Below are 24,942 nucleotides of genomic sequence, written 5' to 3' on the forward strand. Positions count from 1 at the left end.
TCAGTTCTTCAAATCAGGTCAACTCTAAAAGTACTGATACTCTAGCACCATAAGCAAGAAAATGAATAAGGCAAAACCCCACCTCAAAGAAATCTAGTAGGGAAGGCAGGCCAAAAAAAAAAAAAAGGAATTTCATCAATCTCTGCAACATTTCAGGATTGTTCTCTCCCTCATCATATGCATAATCCCCAAAGGACCTTCTGCCATGACTCTCCAGGACAGCTTAGTCTTCTGGATATATACCAGGGTAGATCCTCCCCCAGACGGACTAAAGTGTTACTCCTACATCTCTCTCTGTGAACCAGAGGAAAAACCGAACACATATAGTTCCCTTACATTCTAGTAACTGCAAATAATCATCTCAAACAGAAATAAACTTTTCTCTTGGAGTACCTTCCCAAACCTCCACTCCATGTTCTTTTCTGCAATGTGGGGCTATTTAAGTGATACTTCCAATTCCTGCACTAGTATTGTCTAAGAGAAGAAATACCAGAGAGAGATATCAGTTTCCATCCCCAGATTTCTACTCTTACCTCTGTCTGTATCTGAAGACATCCCGTCCTGATCGTGACATGTCATGGCACACATCAGCTAAAGCAGCAGCTGCTCCTTGAGCCACGGCAGTGGCACAATGTGGCTGGTGACTCTGTAGAGGGGCTCTGGAGTCTTGTCCTTGGCTCACCATCCTGCTAGAGCCAGGTTTGAAATGAGCTGCCAACGCAAGGACCAGCCTCATGATGGACTTCAGGTTTCCTTCCACGATATCTGAGGACCAAACAGACCAAGAAGTCCTGAGAAAGAAGCAGAGGCTGAAGACTTGCATTACAAAGTGCTAGTGACACACAAGAAAGGAAGTCAAAGTCTTGGTCTTCACAAAGCCATGTTCAACAAAGGAGACAGAAGGTCTAAAAGCAATTACATAATAAGTACAATAACATTCTGATCACAGAAGTACAGAAGTCTTTGGGAGCTCAGAGTAGAGGCATCTTAGAGGCTCAGGGATATATTCTTAAAGGAAGTGAGTCCTCAACTGAGACTTGTTTGATGAAGAGTGGTCCATGAGATGAGAGAAGGGAAAAAAGTAATCTAGGAAGAAGGAAAAGTAGGTTTAAAGGGCCTGCAAGTGAAAGAGCTATACTGTCTGACATAGGAGCCACAAGCCACATGCTGCCACTAAGCATTTTAAATTTCACTACTCTGAACTGAAAAGTGCTCTAAGTATAGTACTTACTTAATACACACACAAAAAGTGAATGACAAATATCTCATTAGACTTAGTACAAAAATATCTCAGTAATTTTTGTACTGATTTCAGAATCAAACAATAGTATTTTGGATATATTGAGTTAGATAAAGTATCATCTCATTAATTTTTTATAATATGGCTATTAGAAACTTAAGTTACCAGTGTAATTTATGTTATATTTCTGGGGCTCAGCTTTGTGGTGAAGGAACTGAGAGAAGTTCAGCATGGACAGAGTACTGGATCCAGAGGAAGAAGGGAAAGATGAGCAGTGATGGAGAAATAGAGGTTGGTCATACAGGACAGAGTAAGCCATAGGAAAGACTTCGGATTTTATTCTAAGGGCCCTCAATGCAGAGGAATAGCATAAGCATACGCATTCTTAGATCATTCTGGCTGCAGTGTGGAAAGCAGAAAAGGAAGGGGAAAAAATCAATGCAGCAGGACTAATTAGGAAACTGTAGTGCTTCTCCAGGTAAAAGACAATGATGCCCTGAATGGCAGGGTTCCCTTAAAAATAGCGACTTTACTGGGCCAGATCCCCAAGCCCACTCCACATGGGGACCAGATCAAAGATATGGCTCTCTAAATTCTGCCCTAGAAAAAAAGGCAAAAAGTAATGTGATAGAACTGGTGAAAATTAACTCAAGGTAAAATTCTCTTTATTTAGCCTCTTAACCTTTTAAATATACAAAACTTAGAAAAGGATTATTTGATACGTCCTCTGAGTGTTCTCAATGGTTCAGCATTTGCCCACCTGAATGACCCCTACACAAAGAATTCCAATAATCCATCATGAAAGGAAGGCTCCCTTCTGACTCCATTCTCAGACAGGCAATCAGACCCAGAAACTGAAGCTGCAACAGAACTAGATCCAATCAATTCTAGAGAAACAGCAAAGGGTTAGGGAGCCTGTGTTTTCTAAGGACACCTATATTGCTCTTTCTTTGCAGCCTGGTCAAACCCACCTGGGTCATGTCAATACAGAAGAGGGCATATTCAGAGGCCACAGAGCCTGGAATGTATTGATATTAAGAAAATGCTATAAAATATTTTCCTTCTAGAAAACTGGGAGAAAAAAACATGTTATGATAATGTGAAATAATATTTGGTCAAAAAACCCAAGGAACTTGAAAAATATTATCTATTTCTATTTTTGAAAACTTAGAAATTCTAAAATTAATATAATTTTGTCATTTATTTTTGTACCATTAATTCTCCCATATATACTCAAGGAGATCTGTATCCAACTACAAAGAATAGAGAACTTCTATCTCCACCCAGGTTTCCACAGCACTCAGATTCTGATAATCACTCCATCCCAAGAGGATAACTTTTGTTATGGAAAAATGACATGAGGCCATTCTACAACCCTTGGCTAGCTGAGAATGTGGCTCCGTGGAAAAGCACTTGCCTGGCATGTATAAAGTTCTTATCTCCAGCACCAGGAAAAAAAAAAAAGAGCCAGTGGCTACACAACCAAGAGTGTTGCTTCTAAGACTGGCAAACACCAGTAAAGCTGAGTGTGTTCATCCACCAAGGATGTGAAGAGACACCAACCTTTAGCTGAAGTCTGATGCATACGAATCTTTTTGGAGGCCACAAACTGTAGTACTTTCTCCACATTATTCTTCATCTCTTGTTGGTTACTTGGACTCAACTGTACCCCACTCAGCTTTTCTCCTGCTGTTAGAAAAGAAAAAAAAAATATATATATATATATATATATACACATACGTTACATGGAGAAATATTATCAAAATTACACGGCAGCTAGACACAAAGGAAGGGAATATTTGATATGAACAATAAAATTATCAAGAAAATATGAGTAAATTACATCCTGGTTTTTGTAATTTGGATGGGGAAGAAGAAAATGAAAGCCTTTTGGAGGGCCTTCAAATTTTTATATCTAAACCCATGGACCTATGAAGGTAGTATATATACATTTATTCATTCAAAAAAATATTAAGTAAGCACCTGCTGTGTGCCAAGCACTGTTCATGGCATCACAGAGAGCAGTGAACAAGGTAACCTTTCCTTGGGGAGTTTCCATCTCTAGGGATGGCAGATTACACATAAATGCTTAATATAATTTCAGATAATGAATGATACATGCTATGAGGAAAAATACAGAAGTGTAATCATGGCCTCTCTGATAATACATTTGTGCAGAGACTGAATAAATGATGTTAAGACTTAAAAATATTAAGATGTTAAGATTTGAAGAGGAAGCATTCCAAATTAAGAAACCACAGGTAGGATTGGAGCTCAGCATATCTGAGGCATAGGAGCAAGACCAGTGTAGCTGGAGTGGAGTAAGCACAGAGTCCTGGGAGAGGCCAGAGAGGTAGCAAGGCCAGGTCCTGTAGGGCTTTGTGGACCACAGTAGAGAGCCTAAAATTTTATTCTAAGTGTAATGAGAAGCCAATGGAGAATTTATTTTATTTCATTTATTTACAACCCAGGAGAGCTTTACCACTGAGCTACATCCCCAGTGCTTTTATTTTTTGAGACAGGCTCCCATTAAATTGCTTAGGGCCTCACTAAGCTGCTATTGCTGCCCTCAACCTTGCAACCCTCCTGCCTCAGCCTCCTGAGTTACTGGTATTATAGGCATGCACCACATTACCTGGCAAAACCAATGGAGAGTTTAAAATAAAGGACTAATGGTCATCTGGTTTATGTTTTTCCAATTTGAGTTTGTGTATATGGATTAGGCGAAGAAGATAAAGGGAGATTAGTTAGGAAGATAATGAAAATATTCATGACAGATAATGATGGTTTGGGGAGAGGAAGAGATGGTAAGAAGTCATATATTAAGTATATTATAAATATAAAGCAGAAACTACATGTAAATGATTAGGTTTAAGCCACAAGAGAAAGAATTAAGAATGATTTCTAAGTGTTCTGCTTTAATGACTGGTTGAATGGCAATGTAATATATTCCTTAGATGAAAAAACTTGGAAAGGGATCAGTGAAAGGAGAAAATCAAAATTCTGATTAAGACATGTGATGTTAGAGCTGCACACTAGACACCAAGTAGAGATGCTGAATAAGAAGCTGAATATTCATATCTTCAACTCAAGGGAAAGTTAGTGGCTAACCATATGAATTTAGGGAGATAACTTGAGGTTATTTCTATATAGCAAAGACACAGTGGAAAGTAGGGTTCAAGGGCTGAGGATGTAGCTGAGTGGAAGAGTACTTCTAGCATGTGAGAGGCTCAGGGTTAGAGCCCCAGCACAAGAAATTAAACAAGATAGAAAGAGGTTAATCCTGGCAGCTGCTATTAGTATTGACGTTGTTATTATCATTACAAATAAATGCTCTGATGAATTCACCAGCTGTCCCAACAAGGTAATGCCTGTTGCAAACTTTGCTTCTTCCATACCACTCGTAAGCCCTACAGCCCTCAAGGACTCTAAGCATGGTCCATTGACTAATACAACAATAAATGTTTGAGTACCTACTAGGTCCCCATGGTTAGAGGTTGTGGAGATAGAAAAAAAAATGATACTGTGCATTCTCTTAAAAAGAGTTCAGTCTTTACAGAAGAAAGGTAGATAAATAAACAATTACCACAAGTAATTACCATTTGGTAAGAAAAACAATTGCAGGGCCGGGATTGTGGCTTAATGGTAGAGTGCTTGTCTAGCATGAGTGAGGCAATGGGCTCGATCCCCAACACCACATAAAAGTAAAAACAACTGCAGAGCTATGAACATAAAATTACAGTAACAGCTAGTAAAAATGGTGCCAGGGTTTCAAGAGCAAAAACCCTTTTATGTAGTGAGTATTAGAAAGGAGTGTTTTGCTGGTAACATCCTCATTTTGCCTGGCTACTACTTCCTTTTCTGATCTTGGTTTAGACATCAGTTCTTCTGGAAGGCGTCCATTTAAACATCTATCTATCTATGTATCTATTTATACATACTAGAAATTGAACCTAGGGGTACTTAATCATTGAGCTTTAGCCACATCACCAGCCCTACTTATTTTTTATTTTGAGACAAGGTCTTGCTAAGTTGCTGAGGCTGGCTTTGAACCCAAGCTGCTGTGATTATAGGCATGCACCACAACACCCAGCAGACGTCAATTCTTTTGGCAGGCTTCAGTTTAGACATGAATTCTTCTGGTCAGCCATCCCTGAACCCCTCAGACTGGGAAGGGTGTCCCTTCTATGTACTTCTTTCTGTGTTCATCCCATCAAAGCACCAAGCACATTAATGGAACTGACTTCACTTTCCAGACTTTCCAATTAGATTGAGAGACTCCTGAGAACACCGACTGCATTCATTATGTTCCCAAACTTAGAAACAGTGCCTAGTACACAGTATTGACCAATGAAGAAATGATTTAAGTTTTGCCAAGTATCTTGTATAACTAAAAAGGACAAATGAAAAAATTTTTAAAAAGAAAAAAAAAGTTTGGCAAGTATTTTTTTCTCCACTTCCACTGCTATATATTCTAAAGAATCAACCTGTGTCAAAGGGCATATGAAGGATAAAAGTCTATGGTAACATCAGAGTCCAGGGCCAACTGACCAACAATTTCGATGAGATATGCCAGGATCACCCCATCGCGGAGATCCTGTCGCAGGTCCTGCACAGGCCTCACTGATGGCCTCTTCTTCAGCTGTGCATTCACCCAGGCCACATAGGCCTGGAGCTGTTGCTGGAAAATAAAAAGTGGAAATGAGGGAAAGGTAGCATATTAGTCTTATCCCCTATCCTGTACCTCTAAGGCCGCATGAGAGGTCGTAGTATGGTGGACAATCTATATCCAGAAGAAGGAGATTTTAAGGAAAGAGAGAAGGAAGCTTGTACAGGCCATACCCTCTAATTTTATGCTAATCTCTAGGGATAAGCTACCCTGTGACTTAAATGGCACTGGAGAGATAGAAAAGGAGATGAGTGTTTAAATTATTGTCATTCCTCCTCTCCTTGAATTTCGCTCTGTTGACAGGGCTAGACCCAGGACTCCAGCCAGTTTTCAGGCATAATCACTGCTGCCAGCAACCCATTATGCTTTCCAGTAACAATCCCTCATGCACCATATTCACAATGGACTGTGATACTCATACAAATTGATCCTGTGGAAGGAGAGATAAACAATAACCCAAGCTCAGAGCTGCCTCTCCCATAGCTGCTTTTTTCAGAATGAAACTTAACTGAAATCATCTCAAAGTCAACCCAAGATTTATTCTCCTGAGCCCATAATCCTAGGATTGCTACAGAGTTAGTTTTAATCCGCGCTTTATGTTGTCAAAAAGGATCTGATTAACTAAAACCACCACAAAGAAGGGAAAAGAAAAAGGATATAGTGAGAAGGGTATAGTTACTGAAGACTGAGGGGCATTTTCAGTCACTTCAGACAAAGTTAAGGCCCTATATTATCAGAAATCTGCAAGGGGTCAGATGTGATGGTCCATGCCTATATCCTTTGGGGCTGGAAAATCACAAGTTCAAGGCCAGATTAGGCAACTTAGTGAGAGCCTATCTAAAATTGTGAGCCTGTTCAGATATTAATTAATTAGTAAAATTTTGATGAAGAATGGAAGTTTTATATAGTTTCAAAGTAATTCTCTATAGTATATTTATTCATGTGAAGGGGTAAAAAAATCTTACAGTGGAGAAGTCTGGCTGATACTACTTTAATCAAGCTATGGAAACGACTGCTGTCAATAAAGGACAAACTGAAATGGTGCAATAACAAGAATAAAAAGTCTTCTTCCTTCTCTGCATACAAATAGTTGCCCTTCCCCACTTTTTGAAGTTAGGCATGACCCCATGACTTGTTTGGGCCAATGAAATGTGAGAAGTGACATAAGTCACTTCACTTAGATAACTCTGAAATAGGTAAATGGCTTTACCATTTAATTTTTATTTATTTATTTTTTTGGGGGGGGGTACTGGGGAGTTAATCCAGGGGCAATTGACCACTGAGCCACATCCCCAGCCCTCTTTTATTTTTTTTTTTATTTTGAGGCAGGGTCTTAGTAAGATGCTTAGTTGCTGAGGCTGGCCTCAAACTTGAGATCTTCCTGCCTCAGCCTCTTGAGTCAATGAGATTACAGAGATAAACAATAACCACCATGCCTGATTACATTTTCAAAATAAATCAATTTAAGGCTAAAACTGAGAAAGAGAAGCCACAGATATCCTCCATGTATTCCATTTAAGATTTAGGAGCCAGTAGGTGATTAACTACTTCTCTGATTTTTTTCACCTGTTCTTGTGAGCATGTGTCAAGATGAAACCCATGTTGTCCTCGCTTCATTGACTATACTAAAAATCCCTCCCAATTCCACCCTGTTTAGACATATAGAATGATAGAAAAACAAATAATTGTTGTATGAAAAATAAATAAAATAATAAAATTTAAAAAGAGTTGGGGACGTGGCTCAGTGAAAAAGTGCGTGTCTAGGATGTGTAATCCCCAGTACTGGGGAAAAAAAAAGAAGAAAAGAAATAAAAAGAAACCTGTGGAGCTCTACATAGGGACAATATAACTCATTTCAAACCCTTGTTCAACCTTATATATTTCATATTTTGTCCACTAAACAGAACTTTTATTCAGAAGGTTATTATGATTATTTGGTCAGAAGAAGAGCCAACATCTAAATAGTATGTAAACAAGGTCGTAGTCCAGGCAGCAACTCCATCTGGTTTCTATAGCAGCCCAAGATCCTGAACCTAAATATTAAGTTCAAGGGCTAATTGTTTTAAAATTATAATTTGGTTAAAGTACCATAGATTTCAAAGTCCCAAGTACTTCCTTAATTAAATGATGTTGGAAATAACTCACTGGTTGCTTCCTGGCTTAAATTAACTGTCCATTAGTTTCACTCTCTGTCAATTTGTGGGAATAAAATCATTGGGAAAACAGTGCTAAGGTAATCTATCAGTGACTGACAAACTGTAGGACGTACAACGATCAGGAGCAGGTTGGGGAGTAATCTAATGTTTACTGATTACCTACCATGGAGTTTTATACAAATATATTTAATTAATGATATACCTGGCACAGGGCCTAAAATACAATTGATACTTACTAAATGGTCATTATTGTGATCATCACCATCATCATCCAATTCAATTGTGTCCTCTCCTCACCCAGGGGCTCTTAACCGCTGAGCTACATCCCCAGCCCTTTCATTTTTTTTATTTTGAGACAGGGTCTCACTAAGTTGCTTAGGGCCTCACTAAGTCACTGAGGTTGGCTTTAAACTTACAATCCTCCTGCCTCAGTCTCCTGAGCTGCTGGGATTACAGACATAAACCACTGCACCCTGCTGATTCAATTCTTGAAAAAGCACCAGTCTGTATTATCTCCATTTTACAGATGAGGTTCACAGAGGTGATATAACTTCTCCAATGCCCCCATAGCTTCGACATTGCAGATTTAGTACTAAAACCCAGTAAATGCTGTCCAAGCATTTACCAAGGGTCTCCTGCTATCCAACTCACTTTGTAGAACAGAAATATAAAAGCTGCACCTTCTGCCTAACAGGACCAGACACCCATCCCCAGGAACTGGATGAGCTATGTAATGCTCCAAGGTCTGCTTGCATCGCACAGCCACAGCTCTTCCAGAGGCACACAAGGCAAAGGTACCTCTGGAGTGAACCACTCTTGTCTGAGGAAAAAGGGGTAAGACCATAAAAGGCATTAAGAGTAACTGCTAGGGTCTGATTAATTGGCTTATATATAAAACTCCTAACCAATTTCTCTCTAATAGCTGTATATAGTATCACCCTCAAAACATTCCTGCATAAAGACTCCCATTATCTTCGAGATAAAATCCAATCTTCTTAGCTGCCATTTAAGTCAGTCATATGCAGCTAGCCCTTGCCTGTACTCCAGCTTCACCCACTACCCCTCTGCATCCCCCACATTTCAGCTCATTCAAACTATGTGTGGTTCCTGGCATGCTTTCCTGCTGCTCTACCTGCACCTACCTGCTATCTTTTTCTAAGTCTCAACTTAAATATTACCTTTTCCAGAAAGCCTTTCCTGACTCTTACATATTTCAGACATTTTGAGAGCATCATGTGTTACACAATCAGATCAATAACAATTTCAATGCAGGCACTATACTAAGGATGGGACAACAAAGAGCCCCGTGCCTTCAAGAAGCTTTCAGGAAAGAAAGGGAAGAAGAAAAGCTTGCAGATTGGTTGAGGCAAGTGCTATGACAGGGTGCACAGGGAGCTAAGTAAGTATTAGCCCAATATTAAGACAAGCTTCAGAAGGAGGGTTTCCTGAAGGAGGAAAGAAAGCAAGCACTCAGAAGAGGTAAGATCTGAAATATGTTCTATGCAGAGTGTCAATAACAGTTAAAAATTATTTGACTCTTAAGAGTAGCAGATCCTTGGGGCTGGGGCTCAATGGTAGAGCGCCTGCCTTGCACATATGAGGCACTGGGTTCGATCCTCAGCACCACATAAAAATAAATAAATAACAATATTGTATCCATCTTCAACTAAAAAAAAATTAAAAAGAGTAGCGGGTGCTCAACAAATATTTGTTTTGAGCCAGTAAACCATTTGTCACTTTTCATTAGGCCAAGACCTCAGATGACTGCAAAAGTTAGTATACATATGGAGTATGGTAGTGCATACCTGTAAACTCAGCAACTCAAGAGGCTGAGGCAAGAAAATTACAACTTCAAGGTCAGCCAACAACATAGTGAGACGCTGTCTCAGAATAAAAACCAAAAAAGGATGGGGATGTAGCTCATTGATAGAACACCCTGGGTTCAATCCCCAATGCCCCAAGGGGAAAAAAAAAAGTTCATTATGAGGGATAAACAAAAACAAGTATTTTCCTTTAGACCAAAATAATTTCTACTTAAAACCATAGCCTTCCCTTCTCTGTAGAATAGAAGTTGTTTCTGATGCAAAACTGATTAGAGGCTCCTAGCCATAACTTTCATGCACATTATTCACAGTTTTGGTCTTCCAATAAAAGAGGATTCCCTAGCATACATGATAAAAGTTACCACTTTTCTGAATGCCTATTCTACTTTATTGCTTTAAATATATTTTTTTCTCATTCTAATCTGCCAGGAAAATGTTAAATAAGGTGAAACAAATTATTTTTAAGGTTATCCAGACAGTGAACCATTGGATTCAGATCTAACTCCCAAACCAATGTTCTTTCCACAACTAAATACATTTTATCTCTGAGGTTTAAATGACTTCACTAAAACTTTCAGTTTGTGCCTTAATCTAAACCACCCTCTTACCACATCCTGGGCTTGAGTATATAGTGTAATAATCTACACTAACTGGCTGTCTCCTAATCAAAAGGTGGTTACCATATCAGCAGCATTGGCACCACTCTGGGATCTGTTAGAAATGCAGACTCCCAGGCCCCTCCCGAGTCTAACCTACCAAATCAGAACTTCTATTTTAACATGAACACCTAATAACTCACATGCAGAGTTAAGTGTGACCAGCCCACTGTTCCCATACCTGGTTGCATATCAAGGGAACAAAGGAAGCTTTTCAAAACAGACCTTACCCCATGTTATGGTTTGGATCTGGAATATCCCCAAAGTCTCATATGTTGAAGGCTTGATGTCCAGCAATGTCCAGAGGTGGGACTTTGGGGAAGTGATTAGATTGAAAGATTTCTGACCTCATTAATGGATTAATCCATTGATAGCTGAAAGGACTACTAGAGGTAGTAGAAACTATAAGTAAGTGGGGCATGGCTGAAGAAAGTAGACCTTCCCTCACCCTTCCTGGCTGCCATGAGCTGAGCAACTTTCCTCTGCCATGTCCTTCCACTAACTGCCCTAATGTTCTGCTTCATCTCAGACCCAAAGCAATGAAGCCAACAGACCATGCACTGAAACTTCTGAAACCATGAGCCAAAATAAATCTTTCTTCCTCGAAGTTGTTCTTGTCAGGTATTCTGGTCACAGCAACAAAAAGCTAATACACTCCAAATATACCAAATTATCTCCAGGGATAAAACTCAGCTTTATTTGCCTAATCTCTCCAATATGATTCTTCTAGAGCTGACCTGAATCTTTTTCTAGCTAAATATTCCAGTTCCCTTAACCAAAGAATTCATATCCCTGGTTACTCATCAGAATCATCAGCAACGCTTTTAAAAATAATAGCACCTTGGCCCCACTCTATAGTGGGAATTATATAGTCAGAATTTCAGAAGGTGAGGCGCAGGTGTATCAATATTCTTTTTTTAATATTTATTTTTTTAGTTGTAGTTGAACACAATACATTTACTTTACTTATTGTTTTTCAATGTGGTGCTGAGGATTGAACCCAGGACCTCGCACATGGTAGCCGAATGGTCTACCGCTGAGTCACAACCTTAGCCCCTGTATCAATATTCTTTGACTGCCTGTGCTACTTCAGTGTTACGTGCTTCATGCTTGTGTGTGGCTGCTGCTCTCTGGAATACTCTAAAGCTGGAATACTTCCAAACACAGAGTGTTCCTAGGTACATGCAGAGATATGAACCAAGGGGAACCATTCCTGACTTAAATGATTATAATTGCTGGGCACACTGGCACATTCTTATAATTCCAGAGATGTGGAAGGCTGAGACAGGAGGATCTCAAGTTCCAGACCACCCTGGGTAACTTAGTGGGGCCCTATCTCAAAATAAAATATAAACTTACATCCAGTGAGGTTAAAGCGCTCCTAGCAATAATTCCTTACAGTATAGAAAAAAAAAGTTAAAAATTATTGCTCTTCTGGGGCTGGGGATGTGGCTCAAGCGGTAGCGCGCTGGCCTGGCATGTGTGCGGCCCGGGTTCAATCCTCAGCACCACATACAAACAAAGATGTTGTGTCTGCCGAAAACTAAAAAATAAATATTTAAAAAAAAAATTCTCTCTTTCTTCCTCTCTCACTCTCTCTTTAAAAAAAAAANTTGAGCCACACAACCCCAGTCCTCAAGTATTATTTTTTAATTCATTTAACTTTTTTTTTTTTTCATTTAACTTTTCATTGTGAAATAACTTCAGGCTTGCAAAGAACAAACAGTATAAAGAGTTCCCTATACTCATTATCTAACTAACCAAATTGTCTACATCTCAACAGAACCACGTACAATGACCAAAACAGGAAACTAACACCAACAAAATAACAAAATACCTTTAACTAGAGAACTTATACAAATTTCTTTTTACATTTTATTTTTAACTAATACATAAAACATGGTAATGAGGTATCATGTAATGTTTGATACATATATACATTACATAATGTTTAAGTCAGGCTTAAATATATTTATCTCTTCAAACATTTATCATTTCTTCATGGTTTATTCAGATTTCACCAACTGTCCCACTGATGTCTTTTTTGGGGTCCAGGATCCAATCCAAAAATCTCACACTGCATTTAGCTGTCATGTCTCCTTTTTTTCCTCCAATCTGGAAGAGTTTCTCAGTCTTTTTCTTTCATAATTTGGGCAATTTTTTGAAGAGTATTGCCCAGTTATTTTTTAGTGTCCCTCAGTATGGATTTCTCTGCAGTTTCCTCATGATTAAATTCATGTTATAGATTTTTGGTAAGAATACTGTGCCCTTCTGAGGGCATCATCTCATAAGCCACATGATGCCAATACATCACATTATTGATGAGGTTAGCTTTGATGGCTTGGTTAAAGTAGTGCCTAGTAGGTTTCTTTATTGTAAAGCTGCTATCTTTCCTTTTGTAATTAACATCTTGTGGGAAGATGCTGTAGATTATGCAAATATCCTTTTTCTCATCATTACTTTTCCCCATTCATTTTAAATTTAAGATCCATTGATTTTTATTTCCTGCAGCAATTATTACTATGGTGTTTCCCAAATGATGATTTTTCTAATTCTATCATTCATTCTCTATTACTGGGAATTCTTCCCATGAGGATGAACTCTCTTTTCCCTCATTTATATTAATATGGGCTCATGGATAATTTTTAAAATTTATTCAAAAATTATATTAATCCATTACTATAACTCTTTATGTTGCTGCCCAAATTATTTCAGATTTGGCCACTGAAACACCCTCCTGTTTATTCCTGTATCCTTACCACACGTCCCGGTCATTTCTTTTTGTGATTTAAAAAAAAAAAACAAAAAACAGAATTTATCATCGTAACCATTTTTAAGTATACAGTTCAGTAGTGTTAAGTATATTCAGATTGTCCTACAATAAATCTATAGGCCTTTTTCATTTTGTAATGCTAAAACTGTATACCTTTAGAACAACTCTACATTTTCCCCTCCCCCTAGTCCCTGGCAACCATCTTCTACCTGTCTATACAAATCTGACTACTTTAAGTACTTCGCATAAAAGGAATCGTATACTATTTGTCTTTTTGTGACTAGCATATTCCACCTAATATAATGCCTTTAAGGTTCATCCATGTTGAAGCATATGAGGAGTTTCCTTTCTTTTTAAGGCTGCAGTATTCCCCTGGATCATACACTATATAGTTTGTTTACCATTCATTCATTGATGAACAACTGGGTTGCTTCCACCTCTTGGTTACTAGGAGTAATGCAGCTATGGGCGGCATGTGTGCAAATATCTCTTCAAGATTCTGATTTCAATTCTTTTGGAAATTACACCCAGTGAGGTTTCTGGATCATTTTTGAACATTTCTTTACTTTCTTGCATCATAAGATATTCCTGACTCCTCATCTTTTACTTTTTCTGTCCCAGTTCTAGAATTAGCTATTTCTCAAAAGAACTCTGATTTCTTTTATTGGAGAATGGTTTTTAGAAACCAAGATTTGGATATAACATACGCTCAACTGTTACTGGGATAGCAATTTAGGTCCTCTCAGCAGATGGAATTAGAAAAAAATATATATACACATACTATATCTACCTATCTTGATAGATATGTATATGTATGTGTGTATATGGTGTGTACATGTTTATATGTATGTTCATATAATTTATACCATAAATTATACCAATACCTCTTCTAACTTAGCGCCACACGGTTCATCTTTTATTTTATTTTTAACTCCTTTATCCATTTTTACTTATTTGCTCAATTCTAGAATAGACACAATAGTTTTACCTATTCCTTTGTGAAAAATAAGTGTACTAATCAGAAAGCAGAATTTATATAGTATTTTGTCTTTAGCCTTGCAGCATATAGTCAAAGTACTGATTTCAACGTTACATAGTTTAGTTCTTTTCCTTTCCATCCCTTTCAGTGTGATTGTTATTTAATTGTAGTACAGTTAGGCTCAATTTTTACTGTTAATAGTCTATTTTGGGTTCTCCTCACATTCGGCTATATTTTAGTTATTTATATTTGGTAGGTAAAACATGGCTCTAAAAGTCAAAACTATTAAATAAAAAAAAGTCATTCTGGGTGTGGAGATGTAGGCCTGTAATCCAGCTACTCGGGAGACTGAGGCAAAAGGATCACAAGTTCAAGGGCAGTCTCTGGAAACTTGGTAAGACCTGGTCTCAAAATAAAAAATAAAAAGGGCTAGCGATGTAGCGCAGTGGTAGAGCACCCCTGGATTTAATCCCATATGTACTGCCAAATAATAATAATAATTTTTTATATTAATGTCACTTTCTTCCTAGCCCACCCATTTTCTCCATTCTTTGCCCCATTCCCATCCACTTCCTTGTAGGTAAACCAGTCTCATCTGTTTCTAGTTTATCTGTGGAGAAATCAGATACACATTTCCTTATTTCCCATATTTCCTTGTTTTTATTTTCATTTTTTAATTATAATAAGTTTGAACCTCTTTTCACAGGTTTTGAAATCTGTTTATATCTTCAGCTTTCATTTTTCTTATGTTCTCTATGAATTGTCCCTTTTCCCCACTTTTCTACTGAAGTTTCTGGTTCTCTGCCCCTCATTTTAAAGATTTCTTTATGTACTAAGAACATTAGCCCTTTGCTTTCAATATATGCTGCAGAAATTTCCCAGTTTGTGAGCTGCTTTGTCACTTTGTTTATGGTGTTTTGTTTGCTGTTTGTTTTTTCAAGGGATAGGGTTGGGTAATAAAAAGGTGTTGTTGTTGTTGTTGTTTTTAATGTTTTTTAGTTGTAGATAAACACAATACCTTTATTTATTTATTTATTTTTATGTGGTGCTGAGGATCGAACCCAGTGCCTCACATGTGCTAGGAAAGCACTCTGCCACTGAGCTACAACTCCAGCCCAAGGGTTTTTTGTTTTTGTTTTTGTTTTTTATTAAGACCACACTTACTGGTATTTTATTTCTCTGAATTTTGAGTCTTTGTCAAAAAATCTTTCCCTACACAGAAATGAAAGAAAATTTTACCCATCTTTTGCAGTTCTTATATGATTTCATTTTTAGATTTTTGATCTTTGATCCATTTGGAGTTTATTCTTATATATGATATAAGAATACAAGTTTTTTCCAAATGGCTAACCAGATGTTCCAACACCATTTTTAAAAAGTACCTCATTATCTTCATGATTTGAGATGCCATCTCTATCATATACTACATGATATAGAGTATTCCTATTCAAAAATAGGGGATATTTTTCCATTTGTTAAAGTGTGTTTTTCAGAAATGTTTTAAATTTTCCTCCTGCAAATTTCACACACATCTTGTTAAGTTCATTCTCAAGTATTTAATCTTCTCAGTTGCAACTGCAAATGAAGTTCTCCCTACCATTACATTATCTAATATAATATACATGAAGCCTATGCATACATTGATTCTATATCCTATTACATTACCTTTTATTGTTTGAGTTTTATTACTGATTCTCTATGGTTTCCAAGATTATTATTATATCATTTACAAAAGATAAAGTTTTCTTTTTTCTCAGCCACATAAAAATAAATAAATAAATAAATAAATATTTTTTTTCTTAAATACAGAGTCCTATTTTCTCAAGTGTTTTCAATAAAGAATGGATGTTGTTTTTGGCAAGATTTTCCAGCATTTATGAAAATAATTTTGGGATTATTTTTCTTGAGACCTATTGATGCAGTACATGATATTAATGGATTTCCTTATAATGAACCTACTTTGCATTCTTGAAATTAGTCTCACACACATAGTGAATTATACTTTTAATGTAGTGTTGGATTCTTTTCAATAATAAAATATTTATTAGTGCTATATTAATGCTATATATTTTGGACTTTTCTATGGATATTCATAAATAATATTATATAGATTTTTTACAGTCTTTATAATATTTAGATATTGATATTATGCTAGCTTCACAAAAGCAGTTGGGAACACTCCCTTCATTTTTTTTTTCTTTTTCTTTTTTTTTTTTTTTAAGAGAGAGAGAAGAGAGAGAATTTTTTTTTTAACATTTATTTTTCAGTTTTCGGTAGACACAACATCTTATGTGGTGCTGAGGATCGAACCCAGCACCCCGCACATGCCAGGCAAGCGCGTTACTGCTTGAGCCACATCCCAGCCCCACTCCCTTCATTTTCAGTGCTCTATAATTTATAGAATATTACAGTAGTTGAAAGTATAAAAGAATTGTCCTTTGAAATCATCTGGGACTGCTACTTTTCTTGAGAAATACTTCCCTTAAGGTTCTCTATTTCTTCTTCAGAAATTGGTCTGTTTAAATTTCATATTTCTACCAATTATGGTAATCAGTAGTTCCCTAGGAAATTATCTATTCCATCAAAGTTTTTAAATGTATTTGCATAGAGGCTTAATAAGTCTCTAGTAATTTTTTTTCCAGTTTCTTTTCCATTGTCACTTGTTTTGTATATTTGTGGGGGGTTTTTTTGTGGGGTAGGAGGTTCTGGGGATTGAACTCAGAGGCACTCGACCACTGAGCTAATACCCAGCCCTGTTTTTTTTTTAATATCTATTTTTTTTAGTTGTAGTTGGACACAATACCTTTATTTTATTTATTTATTTTTATGTGGTGCTGAGGATCAAACCCAGGGCCTTGCACTTGCTAGGCAAGTGCTCTACCGCTGCGCCACAACCCCAGCCCCCCCAGCCCTATTTTGTATTTTATTTAGAGGCAGGGTCTTACTAAGTTGCTTAGCTCCTCGCTTCTGCTGAGGCTAGCTTTGAACTCACAATCCTCCTGCCTCAGCCTCTGGAGCCGCTGGGATTACAGGCATGTGCCACCCCACCTGGCTATTTTGTATATTTGTGCTTTCTTCCTTTTTCTTTCTAGTTGAATTAACTAGTGATTTTTCTCTTTTAGTTATTTACCAAAAAAAAAAAAAAAAGACAAAGCAATTTCAAGAATTGTTTGAGGGCTGGGGTGTGGCTCAGTGATAGAGCACTTGCCTTGCAAGTATGAGGCACTGGGTTCGATCCTCAGCACCACATAAAATAAATATATAAAGGTATTGTGTTCATTTACAACTAAAAAAAAAAGTGATTTCAGACATCTGGCCTCCAGGATTGTAACACAATAAATTCACATTGTTTAAAAAGAAAAAAAAAAAGAATTGTTAAAAAAAAAAGAAAAAAGTAACTGTTACCTTCTGGTCGAAGTACCCTCTGAAGCCACAATACCTAGAATCAGGCAAAAACTTTGAGTATGAAACCAGACACTCAGGTTTCTCATTGATATTTCTTTCTATTCCTTTTTTTTTTTTTGTCATCACCTCATATGGTTGATTCACACTGAGCTGTCAACCAAAGCTCCTGAATAATTTTAACACATTCTGCTGTTAAACCACCTCTCTTTCATCTTTGTACTTGTAAATTTTGTTTTCCTGCTCTATACTTACCTTTAATAAACTTCAACTTGTTAGTTCTGTCTCACAAGCATTCATTTATTCCAACTAACATTTCCTGAGTCTGGCATGTGCCAGGCCAGTGCTTACAGACACAGATATAGCTATGTTACAAAGTGATTACTGCTGCACTGGAGAAACACTAAAAAAAAAGCCACCAGTGCAGAGAGGGAGCAGAGCAACAAGATGGGAGAATGAGGGATCAGGGAAGAGCCAAGAAGGCAGGAGACATCTGCTGGTACTTTAGGATATTCACCAGTGCAAGGTGGCACAAAGGCAGAGACTGCAGCAGGAAGGGCTGTGAAGGCATCTGGTATCTTGAAGCAACAGCCACTTAACAAGGTAGTGTGGGTAAAACTGCCAGTGGCAGATGATGAAGATAGAGAAACAGGTAGGCACAAGACGTACCAGCTCTCAGACTTAAAGCTAAAGACATTCAACAGGAGAGGGAGGAATTTTTAAATAGGAGAGTGAAACTGTTAGGTCTGTGGCTTAGTGATCTCTCTGGATACAAAATAGAATGTGAGATAAAAGAGGTACAAGCACCCAGGCGCCATGGCTCAGGATTGGGAGACTGAGCCAAGAGAATGCCAAGTTCAAAGCCAGTCTCAGCAACTTAGAAAGGCCCTAAGCAACTCAATAAGACCCTGTTTCTAAATAAAATATTTTTAAAAAGGGTGGCTGAGGATGTGGCTTAGTGGTTAGGTGCCCTTGGGTTCTGGCAGATTGGGAGAAATCAATGAGGAGATAAGGTAACAATTCAACTGAGGGAAGATAAGAGCCTAAATTGAAGTGGTGGCAGTTAGAAAAGGACAAATTCCAGAAGCAAATCAAAGGTATGAAAGGATGCAGGCAGTCCAAAATGACATGCCTGAATGACTGGCTAACTGGTGATGCTTTATGTGAGATTGAGAATACATAGAGAACAAGTACTGGGGGGAACCAAATAGTTCAGTTTTGAGCAAGAGTAGAACACTGGGGTAGAGATATTCCACAGCAGATTGGCACAAGAGGTAGGAGTTGGGCACAGGATACACATTTGAAAGTATCAATGTGTAACTTTGCAAGAGATAATACCTACGCAAATGAAACAACTATCATCAACTAAGTACTTACTGCATGCCCAGTATTATGCTAAGCATGGAATCACATCTTTTCCCATTTATAGTTTCTCATGGGACCAATTTTCTTACATATATTTCCTCATGGGATCAACTTTACAGATGTGGAAACCAAGGTTGCCAGCAAAAACATGCGGTCATACGGTCAGGAAATGGCAGAGCAAGGATTTGAACTCAGTCTTTATTCCCTCCAAATCCTGGGCTCTACGATATTTCAAAAAGTAGGGTGACTGAAACAAAGCTACTTGGCAGGAAAAGGAGTGGGAAAGGAGGGCACTGAAAGGAAATAAAAGAACTCAGTGCACTGAATGCCACCTCATGTCAACCAGTGAAGGAGGCAGTTTTATGTATTATCTTTAATTTTCACACACAACTATTAAAGTCAATATTATTAACCCATTTTTCATATAAAAAAATTTGCTCAAGATGATAGTGCTGATAAGTGGTCTACCTGGGATTTGAACCCACTCCATCTTTCCCCAAGATTATATTATTCTAGCCAGAATGGTAGTGATGCATGCCTGTAATCACAGCAACTTGGGAGGCTGTGGCAGGATAACTGCAAGTCTGAGTCCAGTCTGAACAACTTAGAGACACCCTGTCTCAAAATTAAAAATAAAGAGGGCTGGAGATGTAACTTGGTGGTAGAACACCTCCCTAGCGTGTACAAGGCCCTAGGTTCAACACAGCACTAAAAGAAAGGAAGAAAGAAAGAAAGACAAGTGAAGTGAGATGATATGGGTTATGTGGGAATCCAGGGAAGAAAGGCAGTTGATAAAGTCAGTGCTATAGAAAAGTCAGGCTGAGGACTAGAAAGACAATTTGATTTAGTAACCTATTTGAGAACCACTCACCACTAGTGGTGACTAAAGCCAGATGGCAGTGAACTGAGAAGACCCCAGGAAGCAGGAAAATAAAAACAACCAATTGATGAGAAAGAGTATTAGCTAGAAGGGAAGGTGGGATAGAGAGTGAGGGTTTTGGGAGATGAGATTATTCGGAGGCTGGGTGAAGGAGTCAGTGAGGGAGAAACAGAGATCAAGAAAGGGTTAAATGGTGCAGTGAGGTTTCAGAAGAGAAGTAGGGACCTAAGTGGTAGAATGCTGAGGTGGAGAGAAGAGCTAAAGGAGTTCAATCCCTCATTCATATGAGGTGGGCCAGCTGATCTGCTGAGAAAGAAAGGGAGAGTGAGAATGAAGGAGGCTTCAGGAAAGGTTGGAGCAGACCCAGTGGGAAGCTGGAAAGAAAAGTGATCACTAGAGACATCCTGGCAGCACCAAGAACTCAGCTATGGCTGGAAACCATGATGCTGTGAGTCAGTCAACCAGCTGTATTACGTGATTTGCTCTAGCAGTGCTCAGCAGGCCTGGTCCAAGAAGGGGTCCATCTAGGGCTGGAAATGGCCAGAGGCCTGATCACCAGGGGAAAAGGAGTGAAGGTGATGGTGAAAGTATAATTAAAGTGACTGACTGTGAAGTCTGAGCCAGGGAGAAGAAATTAAAAGAGATCAGATAAGCTGAAAAGACAGAGAACAGTAAAGAGAGGACAACTTGGTAGAAAGGGGAAAAAAAAAGTTTAATGGAAATGTAGGAGTGTGAAAATTGGGGTTTTGAGCACTGAAGAAGTTTAAGATTTCAGTGATGGAGCCACACTGTGAAGTAAATTACAGGTGTGGCCTGGGTATGTGGTTTTGTTGAAGTGGCATAGAGGGGGACAGTCGCTGCAGCAGAACAGTCCAGGTACTGGGAGGCTAGCCCATCACCATCCTGGATCCTCACATCTTCCAGGGAGAGTGGCAAACTCTAAGGTGCTGAGGATACTTAGTATTCTGCTCAGATTCATGTAATTTGAAACACTGATGAGCAAATCATCAATTAGACCATTGATTTTTTTTTAAAAAAGACCCTTAATTGAAGAAAGGTTTTTGACATATCACCATTATATCTCATGGTAACATCTAACAGAACAATCAGAAATAAAAAATTGTGTGGTGCAATTTTTACCCACAGGTGAAGGGTTACACTGGGATTGTCTAGGTGTCTACCTCTCCTTTAAAGTCTACTCTGGGGAACCAAACTTGAAACTGAGTGTCTGTCTTCCCATGGTTGCACTTCTCAACCAAGGGGTCGATGAGACCCTTTTCTCAATACAATGCCCGCTGCTGTCTCTGAAAAAACTGACTTGAAGGACAAAGTTGACACTTTTGAGGACCAGCCACACCACCCACTTCTCCCACAAACATGTTTATCTTAGAAGCAGCCTGTGATGCAAGCCCAGGGCAAGTGCTCTACTGCTTGGTGCTATTGTTTTAACAATAGATCAAGGATTCTCCTTCCACAGCAGATGAAATGCAGCTTTTTTGCAAAAGGCTATTACTCTCCAAGAGTTGAACTAGTTGTTTGTTTTTTCATATATATTTTTTCTTTTCTTTTCACAATATTAGGGATTGAACCCAAGGCCTTGCAAATGCTAGGCAAATGCTCCATCTCTGAGCTACATCCCTGGCTCAATATTTTTTTAAAATAATAACTTATGCAAAAGCCAGATATTTTAAATAGGGGAAAGCAGATCTTCTCTGGCTAGGGGAAGGGACTCAGAGTGCAGCTTATTCACCCTCTTTTTCTTCCTCCAAGCCATCCTCCAAATCCCCCAACCCACCAACCTCCTCCCCATTCCACCTGTACCCTGGCATCTAAAGCAACTTCTTAAGGGCTTCTTGAAACACACACACACACACAAAAAAAAAAAATACCTCACTGCATTTTCTTTCCTTTCAGCACTGTCATTTTATAAGTCTATTATTCAGTGAAGACGAGATGCAACAGGTTCACATAATAAAAATATCTAAAATATTAAGATTATCTGATCATGCCCCTAATTCTTGGTCTGTTTCCAACGACAGCTGGAAAGGCACAGTAGGACCATGACAGATTCCAGCCAGGCCTGTGGCAGAGATATAGCTAACAGCCCTTGGGGTAGCTGCCTGGCTCACACTCACTTCCTCTTCTATGGGAAGATAGTCCTCTGTGTACACAGTGGTGAGCCCCATGACCAGGATGGTAATTAGTACATTACTCCTTCCACTAGCCATAGTTGATTGGTCATAAAACTTAGTTGGTGCCATATGCCAGGCTGCCCACTCAAGAGTGAAAAGCTATCCATAGTAGAAGGAATAAAGCCACCACGGCAAGTGGAAACAGGCAATAAGCAGGGGGGGGGAGCCATCATTCCAGTGTTTGAGCTCCTACTTTTTACTGTTTCTGAGACTCTGCCCTTTATATGGTTTAGTTTTTCAGACTTTCCTAGGATTCCATGAGTCAGTAAATTCCACTTCCTATCTCTGCTAATTCAAATTGGGTTCTTGGCATTTGCAACCAAATTAAAAAAAAATAGGCAAGATAGTTGGTACATACTGTCAGTGGCAGTGTAGAACTAATCTTAGTCCCACCCGAGTTTTATCTCGAACTTGTTCTGCAGAACCTAGAAAGATGCCAGTGTAAGGCAGAATTCTAGAAGAACTAAGTGTTTTTATGGTAATATCTTGAGACAGGCCCCAGGGGAAGGAAAAGGAGACACAGGAAAGTTCTAAGCTATTTGGGCAGGATTTTGGTCTGATGAGACTGGACTCCCCTAAAGTTGAGAGTACTGGTGGTAAAATAAGGCTTGACCAACATGAAGAGGTCTCTCCAATCCCAGTCTCCATCAGCCTCCAAGACACTGCATATAGCCCTGTAATTTGAGTTCAAACTCTTTCGGTATAGACAATTCTGTCCATGTTCTTCACTGAGCAGGAAATCTTGACCTTGAAAGCTTTCTTGCTGCCAAACTTTCTGTTTTTCTTTAGAACCTGCCCTTCCTTCCAAACAACTTTGTAAATCTAGCCTCTGTTCTCTATCTTCTCCAAGACTCAAGGTCAAAGAGAATTCCTGCAGGGGATTTGTTTGGTTAGAACTGCAAATGCACTGAGTGGGTTTTACTTTGGAAGTCTAAGGGACCTCCTGTTCCTAGTGTAGAAATATCCAAGTCAGCTCTACTGCTTCCTGCTGGCAAACAAGTAAAGCTGGATGCTTTTGTGATGTGCTGTGGATAGTTCAGGAGCAGACATGAATGGTACAGGAAGGAATTTAGTTCTTCAGTGAAACAAGACACTAGTTTAGAACTCTGAGACCCTCCCGCAGCAGATATTGCATTGGGGCAGGGGTGGGGGTGTTGCTGAGAAATGAAGGACAGGTTTGGAAACTTTAAGTTATGACTGGCCTAAATTAAGCCAGTTTAAAGAACACAATATTGTATTTCTTTTCTATTAAGTCTTTTTAATTTTTTATTGAACCGGGAAAAGTTCTTTGTTCATTGTACTTGATGGCTAATAAGGTAAAATTAAAATTCACAAGTAAAAATAAGCTTAAATTTCTGCTTTTTCATATGGAACAGGGCTCTTCATATTAGTATTAAGCCCAGAGGTCAAAGCACAATGTATCCAAAAGTGAAAAGCTAATGATTTTCTGAAAGATAGCATCTTATTATGGTTGAGGTATTAAGTATCCCCCAAAAGCTCACGCATGAGACAATGCAAGAACATTCAGAGGTGAAATGATTCGATTCTGAGATCCTTAACACAATCAATAAATTAATCCCTTGATGGGATTAACTGAATGGTAACTAAAGGCAGGTAGGATGTGGCCAGAGCAGGAGGGCATTGGGAATATACCTTTGGGATGTATATTTTATATCTGGCAAGTGAAGTGCCCTCCACCTTCTTTTCAATCATCTTGTGAGTAGCTTCCCTCTGTCAAACTCTTCTGTCATGACTTCTACCTTACCTCCAGCCCTGAGAAATGAGCTGGCTTTCTTGGACTCTGAATTTGTGAGCCCCCAAATAAACTTTTCCTCCTCTAAAATTGTTCTTGTCAGGTCTTTTAGTCACAGCAGAAAAAAAAAAAAAAAAAAACTGACTAAAACACATCTCCTTACCTTACTTTTTAAAATTATCATTTTAAGTTCTCTAAACACTTTCTGTTCCTTCCTGAGTACATGTTATAAGGAAAGTGCTCAATAAATGCATGAGAATGAAGGAAGGAAGGAATGAGGTATCTCTATAGTTTTGGCTGTTCCTTATCCTAGAAAAAGGACATAGAGCCCAACATTAGGGCTTTGACATTGGTCCTGTATCCCCCTACCACACCTGGCCACTGAAGGTTATATCCATAACCACTTCAATGGGAACTAGTTTAGGGGATAACAAACACAGAAATGCTTTAAGGAAAGTGATGGTTTAACCTTTGGTCCTTACAACCCAGAGAACAAGGCCTGTTGTAGCAGATGAAGCATTTTACATGTTCCCCAGACCCTCTAAACTGCCTGGGAGAATAGCACCCAGCTACAGTGCCCTATCACTGCTCCACAAGCCTGACCAGCCCATCACTCAGCACGAAGAACACAAAGCTGCCTGATAGCCTGTGGCCAAGGAGCATCTGTTAAACTGGCATTGACTCTTTTGGGAACAAAGCCAATGAGCCAAGGAGGGGAGAGGAGAAATTAGGATTAAAAAAAAAAAAAAAAAGGAGGCGGCTGAGAGGTGGTGCTTTGTTAACATTAAAAACTTAACAGGCCGTTCATTTCTACAGCAAAGCAGAGGAATTCATTGTGGAAATGTCTGAAAGGCTCTAGCTGGCTCAATGTTGCAATGCTACTCCACAGAAGGCATGAGGCACTCAGGAGGGATGTTGGCGGCAGCTGCTCCAACTGCCAATCCTTTTTCTCACTCAATGTTCCCCTTATGGGGATAAAGCCAGATAATGGCTTTTCCTGTCTTTCTCAGAAACATCCAAGTTAATGAGTTTTTTTTTTTTTTTTTTTTTAGGT

The 24,942-nt window shown here is 38.6% G+C and overlaps 1 protein-coding gene across 4 annotated transcripts in view; it reads right to left on the reverse strand.

Moving 5' to 3' along the window:
• The window catches only part of Dixdc1 (DIX domain containing 1), an 81,999-nt gene that overhangs the window by 39,155 nt on the left and 17,902 nt on the right, over positions 1–24,942 (reverse strand). For 3 of the 4 annotated variants that reach the window (XM_048796020.1, XM_048796021.1, XM_048796023.1), the window contains 3 exons: positions 5,792–5,921; positions 2,804–2,929; positions 534–765 (listed from right to left, as the gene is read on the reverse strand). In XM_048796020.1, coding sequence (XP_048651977.1) covers positions 534–765; positions 2,804–2,929; positions 5,792–5,921 — 488 coding nt within the window. The remainder of the gene's footprint in view (positions 1–533; positions 766–2,803; positions 2,930–5,791; positions 5,922–24,942) is intronic. The other variant, XM_048796022.1, reaches the window with a different exon arrangement.

The sequence above is a fragment of the Marmota marmota genome, unplaced genomic scaffold, assembly GCF_001458135.2.
Source record: "Marmota marmota marmota unplaced genomic scaffold, marMar, whole genome shotgun sequence".
Lineage (NCBI taxonomy): Eukaryota > Metazoa > Chordata > Mammalia > Rodentia > Sciuridae > Marmota > Marmota marmota.